At 44.5% G+C, this 15923-nt stretch overlaps 1 protein-coding gene and 3 long non-coding RNA genes across 4 annotated transcripts; 3 read left to right on the plus strand and 1 right to left on the minus strand.

Annotated features, from left to right (window-relative positions):
- Nucleotides 1-544: 544 nt before the first annotated feature.
- Nucleotides 545-1304, plus strand: LOC143360993 (uncharacterized). Its single transcript, XR_013083389.1, has 2 exons — nt 545-768; nt 811-1304. It is a non-coding gene; the product is annotated as an uncharacterized LOC143360993 (long non-coding RNA).
- A 5763-nt stretch (nt 1305-7067) lies between these two features.
- On the plus strand, nt 7068-7883 carry LOC143360886 (uncharacterized). The gene is made up of 3 exons (XR_013083364.1): nt 7068-7122; nt 7240-7314; nt 7656-7883. It is a non-coding gene; the product is annotated as an uncharacterized LOC143360886 (long non-coding RNA).
- On the plus strand, nt 7783-8393 carry LOC143360885 (uncharacterized). The gene is made up of 3 exons (XR_013083363.1): nt 7783-7915; nt 8023-8182; nt 8264-8393. It is a non-coding gene; the product is annotated as an uncharacterized LOC143360885 (long non-coding RNA).
- A 1324-nt stretch (nt 8394-9717) lies between these two features.
- Nucleotides 9718-14559, minus strand: LOC143361024 (uncharacterized). Its single transcript, XM_076800264.1, has 2 exons — nt 13917-14559; nt 9718-9752 (listed from the first exon to the last, which is right to left on the minus strand). Exons 1-2 carry the CDS (start codon nt 14557-14559, stop codon nt 9718-9720), a joined length of 678 nt encoding a protein of 225 aa, XP_076656379.1.
- Nucleotides 14560-15923: the final 1364 nt, after the last annotated feature.

Here is a 15923-nt window from a genome sequence, read left to right on the forward strand (position 1 = left end):
AACATGTTTTTCCAAATTCTTTTGATAAAATGAAGAGTAAGCTCGCTCTTCCAGTTTTTTAAGCAAAAGAGTATCAGCTGCTATGTTTACCGCTTCACTCACTCGTAGCATTAATACAAATACTGTACAACACACAGCTAGTTTCTTTGAAACGCTTAATGATTTGTTTGATGATTTAAACAGTCGATCTACCAGTGATCCAAATCCCATGAAGCGTGCTATTTCGTGTTTTAATAACATCGATCAGCATTTAATTGCGCATGTTACCAACAAGAGCAATTGGTTTGTACTTTCTTCTAACGGTCGTAAAACACCTCCATGTTTTTTGGGATTACGGCAATCTATAAATGCCACCTTGTAGTTGTGGAACGCTTTAAAAGAAGAAGGCAGTATGTTCCTTATAACATCACGCTTAAACAGCGATTGTATAAAACATTTTTTTCCGTTCTTCGAATGCACGGTGGTACCTATGATCGCAATCCTTCGGTAAAAGCGGTGCGTCTTGCAATTTCGAAAAAATATATTATCGAATTTGAATCGTAGTATACATAGTGGTAGCTGCATTCCTGATGACGATGAACCGTTAATGCCGGGGGATATGATAGCACCATGTGAATCAGCCACGTTGGAATCAGATGCTTCATTGTCTGCTATCCAAGAGAACACAGATGATGATAGTTTTGATGACAATATTGAAATCGATAATATTGGGGAACTGTCAACATCGGCGTGCTCGCTAGAATCGTGTGCGCTTGAATACTTTGCAGGGTATATCACTAAAAAATGTATTGAAAAATCGGGATGTCATAGGTGTTACATGTTTTTGGAGAATAATGCAACGTTCACATGAGACGAGCAACTACTGTTATCCTTTAGAGCATATATTGTACACGATAACATTGAGTTTGGGCATCTTTGTGTCCCGGTGTACATTTTTTGGCCATTTTTAAAATTATAAATAAAACTTTTGACATGGTTTAGCCATCTATACGCAGAGAGACATTCATATTAGATAACCTATTTTCGATAATTTCACGTTCTGTGGAACAGAAATATCCAAACTGGTTTAACCAAGAGGAATGCGCTGAACATAAGAAAGATATTGTATATTTTACATTAACAGTAAAAATGCATAAGGATACAGTGTGTCTCGGCAAGAAATTTAGATGTATAAAAAATTCCGCGAAAACATTTTCCAAATTATCACATTTCAGACATGTTTAAATTTTTTCATTTTTGTCGATAATCCTATTGGTATTTCAATATACTTTTTAAATGTGTCTACAATAAATTCATTAAAATCAGTTATTAATCATATTTCCGGAATTTCATGCATAGAGATTTGCGTATACGTCGTGTACATGAAATTCTGGAAACTAGGTTAATAAACATTTTGTAAATGATTTTTTTATAGAAGCAATTAAGAAATATATAGAGCTGCAACTGTAATATTTGGAATACATTTGTGGTTGCTTTGGCTTAAGGAATGTGGTGGATGTAGTAGTTTTGTTTTGTATGTTTTCTTCTTGTTTTATTCTTAAAGATTTTTTTGCTTGATTTATTCTTTTTTTCACAATTCGGAGTACACTCAATGTTCTTTTACTTAATAAAATGTGTAAATATATAACTTCGTATATTTTATTGTGGTGTATACGTTTGTATACATATGCTGATGTTGGTAAACATTTAATGTACTCTGGGATGGATAAGACCTTCTTTCAAGCCTTTTTTTTTTTTTTTTTTATCGTGAGGAAATGTTTTATACATACCCCGACTCCCTGGGGGAAGCCGGGGTTATGTGGGATTCTCCCCGGAGGACGAACCCCCGGGGACTACCCACTAAAACCTCACGCCCACCTAAGCTACACGGGGAGTGCCTGGATCACGCGAGTACTCAACAGGACACCTCCCAGCTATCATCATGCCCCGGGGGAGGGGTTAACCTCCCCTACTGCCTACGCTATAAGACCCCGGGCGGAGGGACCCGCCCGGTGTCCCCATCCCTGGAGCCTTCGGATTGGGCTTCCCGAGCCCCAGCTCGGTCCACCCACAGCTCCCGGAGTCTTCGTGCCCCGCTCGGAGCCGGTATCCCGAAGGAACCAGCCCCGGCCGAGGCAAGAAGACGCCGCCACCGGAAGGAAGGGCCGTCGGAGGCGTGATCCGGCACGCCCCGACCCTTCCTCACCCAATACCCCCCACGGATCCCCCTCCCCAATCGGGGAGGGACGGACCGACACCCCCCACACCGGGACACTCCGCCCCCCACCACCGGGGGCACACGTTGGCGCGGGGGAGACCCCCGCGCCCTCCCAGCCGTCGCCGCCCCCCTCCTGGGGGCACCTTCTTTCAAGCCTTCACGTGGCCCATCCTGTTAATTTTGTTACTTTTACCACTGTATGTACTACATCACTGCATTGAGAAGTAATAGAAGAACTAAGATGAAAGAGTGGCTGTTGCGGATAGAATTAAGATCGTGCAGTGTCCGTCACGCAGATATAGTGGTAATTAGATATCAACGAATTCCGACAATATTTCATTGTATGGAAATACACGTGTATTGTAAAGGATATGGAGGGAGGATGGAGCAGACCGGTATTAGCTGAAAATTGTACATTGTGATGCGACGCGTCTACCTTAGGCCGCAATAAACCTCAAAAATAGGGGAGACGTCCCCACGGAATGAAGGTTTACTAGCGTGCACGGAGAGACCGAAAGGTTAATCCGGGGCCGCCAGGCTAAGGAAAGGTCGTGAGATTCGGGAAGTGCCAACATAATGAGCGTGATATTGTTAAATTGATTGTCTGGTGTACGTTCTTGTGCTTACAATGGGCGGTCGAGGACAACCGCGGTTTTTTGGTACCTGGGACAAAGCACCATGAAATTTCAATAGGGAACCATAAACAAATTGCTCCATCCCCTCCCATAGCCCTCAGAAAATCAACTGCCGATCGGAGAGAGTTCAGTTGCCATCGAGACGCAGGAGAGTCAAGCGACAGTGGCATGCTATGTATTACAATTGCATTATACGTATAATGGTATATCTGGTTGCAAGAAATGCGTGTTTGATAAACGTGGCTTGATTTTTAAAGCCCAATAACTAGTAGAATTTATTACATATGTAAAAGTATGTTTTTATGTTTAATTGTAACGTATTCTTTCTAGGAGATCATCTGCGCATATACATATATAATGTACATGTATGTATATGTAGCGAACATCAAGAAGCACAAATTCACACACATGCGGAGGAATTCATATTAAAAACATTATTATGTTTTTTTTGCTAGCATTTAAATATACTTTACTTTACTTTTTTGGTAAATATTCCGCGTAATTATGTATATTTATTTACACTTTATTCCTACACACTTCCTTAACTTCCTTTTCATTCTATTTATGGGACGTTTGGACTCATTTTTACCAGAAAAATATTTACAATTTATTGTTCATATTTTCATGCCATGACAATAAATAATTACAAAAATTAGATTTTCATTAGTAAGCAATGCTTAGGAGCTTACATTGTTGTGTCCGGTAGCTGCTTGCCTGACTGACAATGAACCACTGTAATTCTCAAGACCACGATCGGAAGAGAGTACGAAAGGCAACATTGTAACGCATTGCCTATTAATAATGAACACCCAGAACCCAACTGTCTTATTATTAAAAATATCGTAATGAAAATATTATCAACCAATTGGAGATGTTTTTCTGATAAAAACGAATCTAAATTCGCTATAAATCTGAGAGAAACGAATATTGAAAACTGTTCGGATGCGGATTTTGGAAGCAATACGCGGACGATTGTTCCGACCAAGGTCGTAAATCTTGGGCCCGGTTAGATCACGGACGCGTTACTCCCGATACCGCCGAGGTTACTGTCCGCCAAATTAATCTTGGACAGCCGTTTCAATATTTGATTAATTGAATTTAGTCGGAAGAGCGTTTCGTCCCAGACCTGCTAGAAGACTCGTCAGTAAGGCTGATCTAGCAGACCCTGCCTTAGACGCGTCGGTTTCGTCTCGTGTGGTTGTATGTGAGCGATCGCGAGAGCGTTTCGCGTCGGATTTTGGTTGTTGGAGATCCGTTTTTCGAAAAGACTCGGAACTGAATGTTTCACGTTTGAGTAAAACTCGAGAGTGATTTCGATTTTTTGTTCTTCCGTCTCGTGAGGCTCCTCTATGTATTGAGAAGGCGGTCCTCATGGAAGAGGAAGTGCACTGATTGGTTCTGCTGAATGTTGCGTTACCCATCAGCGCATCCTTGACTGATTGTCACCCTGTTTAGGTGAGCTGAATGGGCCTTGCCATGGAGAGCGTAAGCTGATGCCGGTCTCTCAACAAGGCTGACCCTCGACACTTCAAAACAGTGCCTTTTTGTTTGGGTGGTCCTTCGTAGGACTTAATTTATGACGTCCCGCAACCATAGGAAGTGAAAACAAACGAAAGACAGGCTGTGACTTGAATGGTCGTCACATGTTGCGCCGTGCCTAATCGTTGAAAGTGATCACTTAGTTACGAGCGTATCATAAATAATTGTCCGAAGGCAAGCACCACTTGAATCGTTCCTTGCGACGGAACATGCACAAAATAACAATGAAGACAGTGTAGAGCGTGACTTGGAAAACATGGAAATTGAAGATGATGTATTTCAAGACGCTGCAGGATTTATTGAAGTCAACTTGGAAGGAAGCTATAAATTGCGAAGAAAAGGATGAATGGGAAGATGCTATAATGCTGGAATTCAAACAATTAATCAAGAACAACACATGGACTATTGTTGATCGTCCGGAAAATAAAAATGTAGTTGGGTACAAAATCGTCTTAACCAACAAAACCAATGCGGACGGAAGCCTGGAAAGAAAAAAAGCTCGATTAGTTGAAAAGGGGTACAGTCAACGTGTTGGAGTTGATTACAAGCAAACCTTCGCACCCGTTGCAAGACTTGACTCCGTAAGAATACATTCAGCACTAGCTGATCGACACGAGATGGAGATACATCAATTGGATGTGACTGCAGCATTTTTAAATTGAGATTTAGAGGAGGAAGTATTCATGGAGATTCCAGATTATTTAAGTAAATTTCTCACAAGAATTGCACTCCAGGAGGGGGAAATAGAGCATTTAGGTAAGTTAGCAAACAATATGCTCCAAGAAATAAACAAAGGAAATAAGGTATGCAGACTAAATCAGGCAATATACGGGTTGAAACAAGCTGGAAGACAATGGAACATTAAATTAGACCGTAAATTAAAAGGTTTTGGATTGAAACCAATTGCTACCGATCCATGTGTCTATTTTAAAAGAACACCAGAATCTATTATAATTGTTTTAATATATGTCGATGATATTCTAATTGCGTCAAATAGTAGAGACTGTATAAAAATGTTTAAATTGTATTTAATGAATATATTTGAAGTTAGAGATTTAGGTAAAGCAAAGTACTAGCTTGGAATAGAGATTGTTCAGGAAAATGGACGAATTACGTTGTCACAGCGGAAATATACAGAGGAGATTTTAAAACGGTTTGGGATGGAACATGCAAAACCGATTGATACACCAATCGATGTAAATGTCAAACTGCGCAATGATGATGACGATGATGAGGATGACATGTCCAGGAATGAGCCTTATCGGGAACTTGTTGGAGCATTAACGTACTTGGCGGTCGCGACTAGACCCGATATAATGAGAACGGTAGCAGGTTTGTATCAATTTTCAAATTGTCACAAGCGATTTCACTGGGTAGCTGTGAAACGAGTCCTGAGGTATCTGAGAGGAGGATGCAATGCAAAGTTGACGTGTGAAAGGAACAGTCTACCGTTGATGGGTTATACCGATGCAGATTGGGGCTCCTGTATAGTTGACAGAAAATCGTACACGGGGTAAGCATTCATTATGAGTGGAGCCGTCATAACCTGGAGGTCTCAGAAGCAGAAGACTGTAGCGTTATCATCAACCGAGGCTGAATATATGGCGATAGCTGAAGCGACGAAAGAAGCCATGTACCTCGGCAGGTATCTACAAGAGTTAGGGTTCGCGTACGAAGCCTTATTATTTAGCGATAACAAAATTACTTGCGAATAACGCAGTTTATCATAGTCGATCTAAACATATCGATATGAAGTATCATTTTGTTCGCGAAGCGTTAAGAGAAAATAAGCTTAAAGTAGAGTATGTTCCGACTGATGAAATGCTTGCAGATGTATTAACAAAAGGACTGTCTAGGAGTAAGCATAATTCATGTGTATTAGTATTAGGTTTAAAGTTTTGTAATTAGATGTAATAATTTAAAACGCACGCATTAAGGAGGGAGTGTTGAAGTTGTATTTGTATTTGAATTGTAATGCGCGCGTTTTGTGGTGTGTGCGAGTCGCGGTTCTGTGGGGATTGCGATGATGGATGATAATCCGTCCACCACGGAGTGGAACGTAGAACTCGTAACCAACGAGTATTCGGGGTCACCAGTGGCCAGAGGCCACACATCCTCCGGAGAGAACGCACGAGCGAACCGTCTGCATGAGCCGCGTCCAAGATGGACGCGCCACGTGGTCGCGGTTGTTGATATTTAGGGTTACGCGCGCGAGGCCCACACCTCACGTGCAGTAAACACGTATATTAACGATCGAACAACAAGCTTTATTAACAGCGACGAAAGGAGAGCGGTTCTGCATGCGACACTCGAACGTGAGTGACGAGATACTACGCGACAGACTAACTCGTTATATATAACACGTCTGCACGCTAAAAATTACTAAATGCCAAAACGAATTCTCATCGGCACGACGATTCGACATCAACGGCCGAGAGACGTGGCGCAGAACGGAGACAATAATATAACACGTCCGTTTACTAAGCAAGGCGTCGCGAGAAGAGAGCGAGTCTCTCATCGGCCACACGCTCGTGGCCGCGATCGCGTGGCAACGCAAGCGCAGTAGCGCTTGCTACGTGGCACATGCGCAGGAGTGCCGCCGGCCCCACAGTTCACGGTCGACAGCGACATCTGTTCGGGTTATATAAAGCATGTTCGAAGTTCTCTAACTCTCTCTCGTAGCCTAGTGCGATTCCGATGAGGAGACTATTTTATTTTCTCCTCCAGAATGGAAAACCCAGAAGAAAATGTGTATGTAAATACAAAAAAGAAGCACCCTATAAACCATTAAATATTACATTCATAGTTATACATCATCCATTTTCTGTAATAGTATATATTTTTAATCAAAATATATTTTATTTTCAGTTGCTTCACAATCGACGAACGAGGAGTTGCTCGAGAAGGAAAATTCTAGTGGATCCAGTGATCAACGTAGTACTGGTAAGTTAAGGAAAATATTTTAGAGATAAATAAGTTCGCTTAAAAAAATATAATATCTAACTAACTGTTAGGATTAAGGATTGAGAGTGTGCAATGACGAGAACACTGGTGTGATATAAAAACCTTTAATCAAAAATAACTGTGAATTCGACGCAGTCAAGCGTACGCGCGAACAAGACGCGATGCTCTCACAGAGTAGTGGGAGGACGCGACGAATAACGCGGGAAGACCGCTCGACTCGCCACCAACCTACGACGCTGCAGTTATACCAACTTAAACGTAATGCGGTGGTCGCATTCGGTGATTGGTTCTGACGTCGTACCAACACTAACAATCAACAGGAAAGCAAACTGAAGATGCTTGTTGCAAGAGGTGCGCAAGCAGAGAAAAACAAAATCATTTGATTAGAGTCATGTTGACGGAGGTTCTTGACGAATTGTGAGAACTAAAGCAGAACTCGCATGAAAACGCATGAAAAGGAGAACAATCAAATATGTCTTTTTTTAATAAATTCCCGGGGTTGAAATTCCCCCTAAACACGGCAGACGACGTCGCAGAACTTGAAATCATATGAACCAGGCGCGAAGACTTTGAAGATGGAGTAAGTAAAATTAATTGATATAATAAATACACTTAAAATAACTGAGATTGATCTTCCACATTTTCATTTAGTCAACAGAATATAATGTTAATAACTTTTTATTTCAGGTTCATGAATTGCACAAAATGGGAGGCGATAATGGCTACCAGTTCGTAAAAAGGGTTCTCGGAACGCTCCTCACCGACAATTTGGCCATTGAATACAGCTGGTTGGGAAGAAAAGGCAAGAAGAACTTCCAAAGATTAAACATCGCGAACCTCGTAATACGTAAGTATCACTCTTATTTTTATGTTATTATAATAATGATGATTCGTATAAAAATTACTCCAAAAGAAATTCTTATTCCAGATGCTGCAGAAAAGGCAAATATTACCGGACGCAGGAGGGAGACGGAAGCCTCAATTCAACTGTGGCTGAAGAGGGCCAAAGATCGGAGTGGCCGGACCTCGAAAATATTTTAATTTTTATTGTAATTATAATTATAATTTTAATTTTGATTATTTTTATTGTGATTTTAATGTTAATTTTAATTTTGATTATTTTTATTGTAATTGTAAATGTAATTTTTTTTATTTTTATTGTAATATTAATTGTAATTTGTATTATTTTTATTGTAATTATAATATGTATTATTTATATTTCCATTCCAAATTCGTTCTTTCGTTCAACCTATTTATTGGTTTAACTTTAAATTCGTTTGTGTCAAAATCTATTTTTACCCTTCCCTGCTTTTATTTTAATGAGCATTTATGGACCAGTTTAGGAACGTCTTAAAGACCTCCTGAATGTCATACGAACGTCTCCTAAATGTCCTACGAACGTCTCCTGAAAGTCTTAAACACGTTTTTAAGACGTCTTTGTGCTATCTGGGAGTTTATATGAATCAATTTCAAGATAAAAATAGCGCTAAATAGGTATATCAATTTTCAAAAACAATTATTATTTTGTTTACTATCAATAAATAAAAGTTTATTTATATAAATTGAAAAAGCATTTATTTAGCTTTAAAATGTGTATAGCAACAGAAAGCATTGTATTTAAACAGAGATGAAATATTCAGGTTGAATTAATCATGTAATGGCTCGTTTCGTTTACTTTTCCAGAATTGCGACTGTAACATGGAAAATAGCCGAAATACGCGCTGTGCATTACACGACAGTAACAGTACATTGGCAACTATACGACGAATATTCTCGCATGTGATTTGGCAACTACGCTTTTGATACCTGTAATTGAATATAATTCCTAAACTCACCACTCTAAATCGTAGAGGGCATACCAAATCCTCTGATTTTTTGAACAGTCGATATTTCAGAACATGAGACACGAAGTCCCATAAGATGATAGGTCTATCCTTATACCTCGTCTGTGCTTCAACATATCTATATTATTTTGTAACAGAGTTATATTTATGTTTTGTAGCAATAAGAAATAAATCGGAAAAATATTGGACACTTACCTTTCTTTATTGGCAATTAACCATGTTGAAGGGGTGAAAATAGCCCCCAAAGTTGAGGTCAAAAGTATATTTTGTTAAATATGTCGAGGAAAAGAGTGTTGAAAAAATTTACAAATCCAACCACGTAAAAAAAGATTTCTCTAAAATCATTTTTTTGCAGTTTTTGTAATTACATATTAAGCAAATTATATCGTGGTTGAATTCGTTTTAATCAGAAAACAGTCGCAAATGGATTAGTAAAAGATTCGCAAACAAATCATTAAAACTAAAAAAGTTTTGTCATCGTACTTAAACTATATATTAACTAAAGAATATCTCGGCAATTATTATTTTTTCACACAACTTACCTTAATATTTTTTCACTCAGCACTTGATTCTCTTTCAAATCGCATATTCAAATATTACATGTTAAAAACTCAAGGTTGCCTTCGATTTCGATAACAAAATGAAATATGAAGAAACTGAAGGAACAGGGTTATATAAGGCGGGTGCCTTAGAACAAGTGTTCAAAATCAGGTGTACGTGACTGAGTCCTTTATTTACAATAAAGAGTGATGTCGCGAGAGCGTCCGGGGTGGTTCAACTAAAACCGGCGATTCGCTTAGACTCGCGGTTGAACTGTATTGCAACTTAGCAACGACCGGACTAGACTCTAAGTCACTCGGCGGATACGCGGCTGTGTCTCGACTTCGTGACTTCTCTTCACGTCGGTAGTCTCTGCCTTATATCTTCAAAAATGCTTGTCGGCTGATTGGTGGAAGTCCTTGCGGGGAACTTCCACCAATCCGTGCATTTTGCATAACACGCCCACGTTCCACGCCTCTCGTGCGTGAGAAGGGTGAGCGTGTCGTTCTGTTAAAAATCTAATTTTGGTGATGCAGCGGGGTGTCTTCCGGGCCCCGTGCTAAGTGCGGTACGTGACTGCTGGCTTACGTCAACGGGCCCAGCTTTCCCGGGTGATAGAAACCAGGCACGCGTCGCTGGGACACTCTAGGCTGGAGACCCTTAGACTACCCAAAATTTATGGCGTCCACTTGCGCTATTGAGTTCGTCGCTAGGAACTACAAGGACACATCTGTCCGCTAAGTGGCCAAAAACGTTAAAGACGTTTTCTCACAAATAGCGTCTTATGCTGTGCAAACCATAAATCTTTCTTGGTGCTGGTGCGCTGAAGATTTCTCTTCCGGCGCCCCGCTAGCCGCTACATCACCCCCTTACCAGTGCTAACGCTATCCTAACTTAATCCTAATTACCGGGTAATCTATACCTATTCTTATTGTAGCTGGCTATTTACAAAATGTACAATATATATACGACGTGGCAAGGTTGTCTCACGTTCCGACCTGCAGGTAGTCAGGAAATCTAACGCGTCTACCTGAGCGCGTGTGGACAGGTACCTGCGCGGGGGTCGGCTCGGTCGTCGGTTGCGAGTCTTTGTATCGTACGGTCTCGTCACCGTTTACCGTGTACGCGGGTTTAAGGCGGTCAATGGTTACCGTTGTGTCTTTTCCGCGCACTCGAATCTTGAAATTCTTCCCGTTACGCGAAATAACTGGGAAAGGTCCTTCGTACGCGTTTTGCAATGGGGTCCGCGTTGCGTCGGTACGAAGGTACACGTGGGAGGCGGTCGCTAGGTCTTTGTAGACAAACACTTTGTTGCCACCATGACGCGATCCCGGCACCGGGCGAACGTCGCGGAAGTGTTCGCGTAACTGCCTCACCATGCTCGCAGGGTCTTCGTTGCTCGCCGTGTTGGTAAAAAATTCGGCAGGTAGCCGAACGCTCTCGCCATAGACGAGCTCTGCCGTTGATGCCAGCAGGTCGTCCCGATACGCTGCCCTAATACCTAAAAGTACTACGGGCAACGCATCGGTCCAACGTTGCGTGCCGTGGCACTTTATGGCAGCTTTGAGCTGTCTATGGAAGCGCTCGACCATGCCGTTTGCCGCCGGATGATAGGCTGCAGTTCGAATATGCTTCGCGCCTAATAAATTGCTCAGGTGTTTGAACAACTGCGATTCGAACTGCCTACCCTGGTCCGTTGTGATCCGGATGGGGGTACCGAATCTAGCCACCCATCCGGCGACAAACTCTTTCGCTACCGTTTCTGCCTCGATATTGGCGATCGGAAAGGCTTCGGGCCAACGCGTGAAGCGATCGACGCATGTGAGGCAGTATCTTTTGCCGTCTGATATCGGTAGCGGGCCCACCAAATCGAGATGGATGTGCTCGAATCTGGCGGACGGCGCTTTGAATTCCGATATCGGGCTGAAGACATGTCTACTCGTTTTAGCGCGCTGACATTCGGTACAACTGCGAGCCCAGGCGCGACAGTCGCGTTCTATCGACGGCCAAACAAATCTCTGTTTGCAGAGTTTCGCGGTGGCCTTGATACCTGGATGGGCGCAGTTATGGACAGCTGAGAACGCGTGTCGGCGAAACGGTGCTGTTACGAATGGGCGCGCGACATTCGTTGACACGTCGCAATAGACTTCGACGTCGCTGTCGATTAATTTGACGCGCTTGAGCGTTAATGAGGTGTCGGACGCGGTTAAGAACTTGTCGACTTCTTTGTCGTTTTCTTGCGAACGAGCTAATTCCGCGTAGTCTATGGTCGACGCGATGGATTCGATTCGCGATAGTGCGTCCGCCACCTCATTATCTTTGCCGCTGATGTGCCGAATGTCAGTGGTGAACTGGCCTACGTAATCCAGATACCGAAACTGTCGAGGGGAACATTTGTCGGATCTCTGGTTGAACGCGAAAGTCAGAGGTTTATGATCGGTGTATATCGTGAACGAACGACCTTCGACCATATGTCGGAATTTCTTAACCGCTGTATATATCGCTAGAAGTTCGCGATCGTATGCGCTGTAGTTACGCTGTGCGGGCGACATGGATTTCGTGTGGAAGGCTAGTGGCCTCCACGAATTTCCTTGTCGCTGTTGCAGCGTTGCTCCGATCGCGAAATCCGACGCATCCACCATAATCGCGAGTTGCGAACGACTCGATGGATGCGTTAGTAGCGTAGCGTTGGCAAGTGCATCTTTGGATGCTTGAAACGCTGTTTCCGCTTCACCTGACCATTGGATCGGGGCGTTGCCTTTCGCCGTCCGACCGCTGAGCAGGTGGTGAAGCGGTGTTTGTACCGCCGCGGCGTTAGGTATGAACCGTCTATAAAAGTTTAACATACCGAGGAACCTACGGAGCTGTTTCGCGGTCTCTGGTTTCGGAAATTCGTTTATGGCCTTTACTTTTTCAGGTAGAGGCCTCGTGCCGTTGCCGTTCACAATATACCCGAGAAACTTGACTTCGGTAGCGGCGAATACGCATTTGCTCGGGTTGACGATGACACCGTACTCGTTAAGCCGCTCGAGGAGTTGACGCAGATGTTCCATATGCTCGTCTTCATCGACTGACGCTACTAGAATATCGTCTAGATACGCATAGCAAAAATCGAAACCGCGTAAGACGGTGTCGATGAAGCGTTGAAACGTCTGCGCCGCGTTGCGCAAACCGAACGGCATGACGGTGTACTCGTACAACCCGAACGGCGTCGTTACCGCGGTCTTCGGAATATCGCGAGGGTTTACCGGTATCTGGTGGTACGCGCGGACCAGGTCTAACGTAGTAAACACTGTCTTCCCTGCTAATGTTCGCGCGAAGTCCTCGATATGTGGTATGGGATACCGGTCGGGGATCGTGCGAGCGTTTAAGGTCCTGTAATCGCCGCAGGGCCGCCATCCGTTGTCCTTCTTCTGCACCATGTGTAGGGCAGAAGCCCACTGGCTTTTAGAAGGACGGATGTGACCCCGAGATAACAGTTCCTCGAACTCTGCGCGAGCGACCTTGTACATATCGGTGGACAATCGGCGGGTCTTACAATACGCGGGAGTGCCGGGAGTCGTTACAATATGATGTACAACATCGTGTTTGACTTGCCTAGGAGTCGCTGTGGGTCGGGTCACGTCGGGAAACTGGGCTAGCAGCTGGTGGTAGCGTGAGTTCCCCGCGATGGTCCGGATGGAGTCCGTGAAACCCACGACGGTGCGTCCCGTTGTCGTCCGTGATGTCGTCTGGTCGATCAGGCGTCGTCGCCTGAGGTCCACCAGTAGGCCGTAGCGCGTGAGGAAGTCGGCGCCAATGATGGGTTTTCCCACGTCGGCGATGATGAACCTCCACTGGAAGGCCCTCCGTAGTCCCAGGTTGAGGTCCATCACGCGGATGCCGTAGGTGCCGATCGTCGATCCGTTTGCCGCAACCATCTCGTATGACGTCTTGCTGACTCGGCCTTTGACGAGTGTGCGTGGATACACGCAAAGGTCCGAGCCAGTGTCGACGAGGTATTCGGTCTTCGTCACTTTGTCCGTGACGAAGAGGCGGCAGGTGGATGTTCCGTCACTGGCTGCCGCGGTCAGTGTCGGAGGGACTCGTTTCCCGCATACGAACACGGCTGGCGGCATTTGGTGGACTCCTTCCCAAACCTCTGGTGGTACCAGCAGACGTTCTCCGTCTTACCCGATGACCTGGACGAAGACCGACTCCGTCTGGGCGTCCTGCTTCCCTTGTGACTGCAAGGTCGGGATGTTTCGGCGACTCGAAGCTCCAGTCTCTCCAATCGGTCGATCAGGAGTTCTGCCAGGCGGTCGGACTGCGTTGGGGCCGACGTGCTGGCTACCTGGGTTGGCTGCACCTCCGCGTGGATGTGGTCGGCTATCTCGGCCAGCTTGTTTAATGGCAGGTCTGACTGAGCCGAGACGATCGCTCTGGTCACGTTGGGTAGTCTACCTGACCACAGGGTCCGCAGGAACTCGTCGCTGACTGTGGTACCTGCGAGGTTCCGCATATGGCGTAAGAATTGCGACGGGGTTCGGTCGCCTATTTCCTCCTGCTCCAGCAGCTGTCGAATCCTTTTCCCTTGGGTCGCCGACAGCCTCTTTAATAGTTCGGACCTTAGTGTCCCGTATTTGTTGGCCTCCGGTGGGTTTATAAATATATCCTGCACCTCCAACGCGTATTTGGGTTCGAGCTGCGACAGTATATAATAAAATTTTGTCGTGTCAGCTGTAATCCCGTTTAGGGCGAACTGTGCTTCGATTTGGCGGAACCACAGCTCAGGTTGCTCAGGCCAGAAGGGTGGGATCTTGATGGCGACCTTGCTGACTTCTGGTGTCGTTGTCGCCATTTCAATAACACTGCACTACACGCACTTCGAGAGAGAAAAAAAATATGCGCGTGATTCGACTCAGTCACCCTGATCACGTCGGGGTCACCAATGAAGGAACAGGGTTATATAAGGCGGGTGCCTTAGAACAAGTGTTCAAAATCAGGTGTACGTGACTGAGTCCTTTATTTACAATAAAGAGTGATGTCGCGAGAGCGTCCGGGGTGGTTCAACTAAAACCGGCGATTCGCTTAGACTCGCGGTTGAACTGTATTGCAACTTAGCAACGACCGGACTAGACTCTAAGTCACTCGGCGGATACGCGGCTGTGTCTCGACTTCGTGACTTCTCTTCACGTCGGTAGTCTCTGCCTTATATCTTCAAAAATGCTTGTCGGCTGATTGGTGGAAGTCCTTGCGGGGAACTTCCACCAATCCGTGCATTTTGCATAACACGCCCACGTTCCACGCCTCTCGTGCGTGAGAAGGGTGAGCGTGTCGTTCTGTTAAAAATCTAATTTTGGTGATGCAGCGGGGTGTCTTCCGGGCCCCGTGCTAAGTGCGGTACGTGACTGCTGGCTTACGTCAACGGGCCCAGCTTTCCCGGGTGATAGAAACCAGGCACGCGTCGCTGGGACACTCTAGGCTGGAGACCCTTAGACTACCCAAAATTTATGGCGTCCACTTGCGCTATTGAGTTCGTCGCTAGGAACTACAAGGACACATCTGTCCGCTAAGTGGCCAAAAACGTTAAAGACGTTTTCTCACAAATAGCGTCTTATGCTGTGCAAACCATAAATCTTTCTTGGTGCTGGTGCGCTGAAGATTTCTCTTCCGGCGCCCCGCTAGCCGCTACAAAACTAATTATTACATTGTATGTGCCGATTAATGTCTAACAACTTTTGTTTGAAACATTAATGCAACAAGTAGGTTACAAGTAAATGCCGGCAATACAGTTAAGTGATTTACCCTGTATGTCAGGTCTAGGCAACTTCTTCCCCGCCGTCGCTTCACGACCCCCACTGCCAGTGTGCAGGTTCCCCCACCACCGGTCACTTCATATTACCTTGCATGTTATGCGAATCTCTCAATAGATCATTCAAGACATATAAAAAATAATACATATATTGTATGTACATGTTTTATTGAAATTGTTAATTAATTACATGTTTAAAATTTTGAAAGATGAAGATATGTAATTAATGTCATTATCTGGTTCATTATATTATCACGTCGCTTATTTTTCCGGGCCTCCAAAGGAGGGGCGGAACAACAGGCGACTCCGGGGTTTTATAGACGTTGTGGCTGGGCTACGCACTGCCGCGCGGAGCGTAGTCCAACCGGAATAAAGCGTGGTCTCGGAGACTTCGGCACCGCGATAGAAAA

The sequence above is a fragment of the Halictus rubicundus genome, chromosome 14, assembly GCF_050948215.1.
Source record: "Halictus rubicundus isolate RS-2024b chromosome 14, iyHalRubi1_principal, whole genome shotgun sequence".
Lineage (NCBI taxonomy): Eukaryota > Metazoa > Arthropoda > Insecta > Hymenoptera > Halictidae > Halictus > Halictus rubicundus.